Source organism: Fomitiporia mediterranea (genome assembly GCF_000271605.1).
Source record: "Fomitiporia mediterranea MF3/22 unplaced genomic scaffold FOMMEscaffold_90, whole genome shotgun sequence".
NCBI classification, from domain to species: Eukaryota; Fungi; Basidiomycota; class Agaricomycetes; order Hymenochaetales; family Hymenochaetaceae; genus Fomitiporia; species Fomitiporia mediterranea.
Genome location: NW_006760475.1, coordinates 1 through 4,610, shown reverse-complemented (window position 1 = coordinate 4,610; position 4,610 = coordinate 1). Strand labels below are relative to the sequence as shown.

The following is a 4,610-nucleotide window of genomic DNA, read 5'->3' as shown; positions in this document are numbered from 1 at the left end:
AAATTTCTTTATTACTAGTACAGAGGAATAACAAAAAATTCAAAAGAAAATTTCTAATTTTGTTTTGAAATTATGTTTTAGATTATTATCTTTATTTATTTCAAGATTTCACAAATGAAGAAATGTTAACAATAATTTCTAGTTTTTGTATAAAGAAAGTTTTAAATTTTGTTTATAATTTTTGCTGGTCAAAAATGGGAAAATAAATTTCAAATAATGTTTATCATTATGTAAGTTATTTTTTAAGGTAAGGAATTGTGAAATGCCCCATGTGAGGGATTGGCATCGTACCGTATGGTACAGAAGACGGCTGTACCGTATACGGTACAACCCGTATGCGTAGTGCTTTCACGTGCGTAACGAAAGTGCGCATCCACAGCAGTTTGTCGCTTGAGGTTGCTTCTGCAAGTGTGGAGTATGTCTTCAACGGGAGGAGATGTTAAAATACGTTAACGTAAAGAACATGTTGCCACACCTGACGAAGGCGAAGAACATCTTTAAGGTCCAGATTAGACCAAATTAGTGAATGCAAGTCGTGAGGCAGAGCCTGCAAGGAAGCAATGAACTGGAAGGTACGTCACAGAGACTAGTGCGGATAAGGATGGCAGAGCTTGAATCCAAGCTGAAGGCAAGTCCAGACACACACGAGCATCAGATAAATGGACGAAGGACAAAAGCACAAGCATAAAACACAGGTACAGGAACTAGAAAAACAGGGTTGGTAGTGGAAGACCGCTACTACGAGTACCCGAATTGCCATAGATCGTGCGACGTCGATCCACGTGTCGCCCTGAAACGGTTCTCTAGTTACTTCTACCCTCTTTAAGGATTATGTCTCGGACACAACCTTGTCGCAACGTTTCTATAAGCAAATGGCCTCGTAAGACCATCGCCGTGCAGTGAGACAAATTCAACAAAGGGTGTTCCCATATTCTTCAATGCAGTGTATACCTAGCTAATATTGTACTTGTAATACTTATAAGCTGAGTTGCAGTTGAAGTTATAGCTAAACGACTATGTGGTAGTGAACAAGCAGGTTGGCTAGGTACTAAGAGTAGTGCAGAAATAATGTCATGCTCATCGTCACCAATTCCAAAGTCTCCATTGTTAGTGGAAGTGACTAAGGTGTAATATATTGCAAAATCGACTTATTGAACATCTAGTGACTGAGACTACAAAGAGCAGAAAAGAGTCTGTCCCATTCTTCCCTAGTCCAGCTTGCCATGGTATCGTCATCCGGGTACTGCTTGCACAGCATCTCGTGATGTTCTCGAATTTCGAAGACTACGGATGCTGCACTACATTGCGTATGTCGAATTCGTGAGTCTCGCCAGTCTCGGAGATTCGCATCAATTGCACGAATATCACGGTTGGGCAAATCTCGGATGATTAATGGAGGATTACCCGAATACTGAGAGTACGTGCATGGTAGAATGCACAGGATAATGTTCGGCTCGCCGTCAAATGCTACAGCTTCTTCCTCGTCGGACTCGTCATCGTGATCAGGGTTTCGTTCAGATCTACAGAAGAACATGCGTTCTCCGCTGCGGAAGACGACACGCTTGTGGTTCGTCACGTCATACAGCACAGGAATTAAGTCTCCTAATGCTTGGAGTCGATTCCTTGCGAAAACAGACGGCGCTGAGTTGAAAAAATCAGCATCAAGGAGACCCCACCGCGAAAGCGGTGTCATCCAGTCCCATAAGCATTCAAAATGCGACCAGTCATTTGACCAATTCGAAAATGCATGTCGTCCAACTTGCTCATCGAACCAGTTGCTAGTCACTTTTTCACGAATCGAAGGTGGAAGTTCGTCACCGACTGTGTAAGTCTCCCTGATGCTGTAAAACACTGGTAAATCCGGAGGAACTACCGTCTTGATTTGACAAGCGTCATCCGGCTGTTAAGATTCAGATTTGAGGATCTGACATACATCTGAGAGCTTCTGCGAAACTGAAGCCACCGCCTCTGCTGCCAAGGATCCCAAAGACTCGGTATGTACACACTCGTGTCTTATGATGTTCTTGTCCATGAATGCTGCAAGACGAACGTCCCCCGAGCTAGTTCCCATTAACAGATAGCCATTTCCGTCGTCAAACGAGAGACTGGTGATCAAATGTGGGAGTGGAAGTGCTTCTCTGGAGACTGGTACGTAACCACTTAAAGCAGTGAATAGCTGATTCTCTTCATCAGAAGCGACTGTTAAGCCAACGGATACTGTTGAAAGCGTCGGTGGTACCCAGCAGTGCGACTCTAATGTCGCCACACAAAATAACTTGCGGCCTGAAAGGCCCAGAGCATAGTGGGTCAACACCGGCGGACGCGAATCTGGGAAGGCTTCCCAAGGATCAATGCTTAACGTTTCGCATAAGGTGAAGGCCCTGGTTTGTTCCATGTCTCTGTTGCGCATTATCACAGCCTGGCAGAATGCAGAGCTTTTATCCTGAAAATATAGTCGCATAAACAGACCTGATTGTCCAACTTTCCTAACTTCGTCTTCGGATACATCCCAAAATTGGCCATACCAAGCGTGCATTTCGAGAGGCAATGTAGCTATGTGATCTGGATCGCGCATGCCCTCAGATTGAGGGAATGAGAAGACATGTATTGCAGTTCGGTGCAAGAACACAACGAATCCTTCCTTGATTGTCATTGCAATGCATGGTTCCTAGAAGAACTCCAGAGCTTGGTCACTTGAAACATGATAGCTGCACGTACAAATGGGAGAAATGAGGGAACCTGAGAAAGTGCACTACTTGGAATAGGTAATTTGTACGAGTGACAATTCTTCCAATCGATGATATGGGGATAAGAACCATCATTCTTCCAGGCTGCAAATCCAAGTAACCTCCCCTGAAAGAAGCGAACGTATGATGCATCCGATATGGAAATAAGCTCGTTGAGTGTGACTTTTTCTGCATGTTCAATTATACTGAGGATGAGTATATACGGGGCCCTTTGTGTCTAACTGATGAGACGATAAACACCAGAGACAATTAGCCAAGAGACTCACGAGGCTCCTATAGTGATTGCGCAGCGAATCTGTTCACACGATTCATCCACCATCCCATCCATGACAGGAGCGTCCAGAAATACTCTCGCAACCTGACGAATCTCCCCTTCTGGAGGAATCTCCCATACCGAAAATTCACAGGTATGAACATCAGCTGAGGCGACAAGCGCCCAACGCCCGTGAACCAGTCTGAGCCACGTTATTCCCAACTTTTCGCGGTTCGCTATCCTCCGTGCATGAAGCTTTTTGTAAGGTGTTCGGTAGTTTCTATCAAGCAAAACGGCATGTTTTACCCACGACTGGATATCACGCACATGAACGTGCTCGAGATTGCCCAGATAGTTCGGGATACATAGGTCGTTCGCTACGACGATTTGCTCGTACATGCAGATCCAAAGTTGCTTATCATTTAATATCGCGGAAGACAACGTGCAACATGTCTGTGAAAGCGATGGGTTCAACACCGACAAAAGAAAACCGTTCGGACAGCACCTGGCTAACACGCAATATATCGGCCAGGCTGAGTTCAGACCAAATCAAAGAGAGAATATCCTGGGGCAGTGTAAGAATGTTTTGCATGTTTTGCAGTCACCCTGTGTTGACGCATTACCGATACTTTAAGTGTAGACGGCGGCAGAGTTGTGTATGATAAAGTCTAGCAGAGAGGAACCTACTTAGACGCCGAGCGGAGGAATTAGGGCCAAGACTGATTGATCGCCGAAAAGCCCGAATACGGCTGCAATCAACCTTGAATGCTTCTATATATAGTGCAAGCAAACACATCTTGCTGAAAAAATACATGTGAGTCAAAGTAAAATAAATAAACAAACGCTTGCTGTAATTCCTGTTACAATTGACTTCAAGTTGAAGAAACAATCGGAATTTACGAGTACAAATCGATTCAGTTATGTAATCATCGCGTATCAATTGAATCTTGAAGCCACTTCCCTGAATCCTTCGCTTCGTGCCAATAAATGCCTACTTACTCGCCTTCCTTGACTTCCTACAACCACCATGTCGGGTACAATAGAGACTGGAATGACCGATTTTTCGCTCAATAAATCCACTACTACTGTGGCTTTGACTGCCGGCAAACAGAGAGCAATTATCAAGTGAGCAGTCGTTCATTCGCAACGTGGTCTTTTCCGCCTGACTATTTTCATAGTGGCAAGACACGTACGCATCCTAGTGAATGGGTCTTTGTATTCCAGTCTAAATGCATATACTTTCGACGCCTGTCTGAGAAATACGGGCTTGACTGGGAGAATGACATGTTCGGCGCTGTATTAACCGTCACGCAATGGGTTCAGAATGCAGCAAACGTGCACTTCAACATACGCGCTGGGACCTATCGAGGAGCTCCCGACCAGTTTGTTACGTTCTTGGAGGATCTCCGGAGGAGCTTGCATCGCCTTAAGGTATCTGACGAGCAAATGGACAAAGTGCGCGTCTTGATGGGTGTTGAGAGGGAAAACTTAAGGGGGGCACGCATAGACAAGGGGTGAGGTGACGATTGACTGCTCAGTGTCTCTCGTCCTTATATTGTATGTATTCTAACTGAGACATTATGAAGTCATCATCTTGTGGTTCGTCCATT

The 4,610-nt window shown here is 44.8% G+C and overlaps 2 protein-coding genes across 2 annotated transcripts; one reads left to right on the top strand and one right to left on the bottom strand.

Annotated features, from left to right (window-relative positions):
- Nucleotides 1–2,486: 2,486 nt before the first annotated feature.
- On the bottom strand, nt 2,487–3,592 carry FOMMEDRAFT_137589 (uncharacterized protein; the record flags this gene model as incomplete). Its single annotated transcript, XM_007272106.1, has 3 exons — nt 2,487–2,496; nt 3,014–3,453; nt 3,506–3,592. 3 exons carry the CDS (start codon nt 3,590–3,592, stop codon nt 2,487–2,489), a joined length of 537 nt encoding a protein of 178 aa, XP_007272168.1.
- A 435-nt stretch (nt 3,593–4,027) lies between these two features.
- Nucleotides 4,028–4,455, top strand: FOMMEDRAFT_32477 (uncharacterized protein; the record flags this gene model as incomplete). Its single annotated transcript, XM_007272105.1, has 2 exons — nt 4,028–4,125; nt 4,179–4,455. Coding segments are annotated over 2 exons (375 nt in total), but the record flags the coding sequence as incomplete, so codon positions are not given.
- Nucleotides 4,456–4,610: the final 155 nt, after the last annotated feature.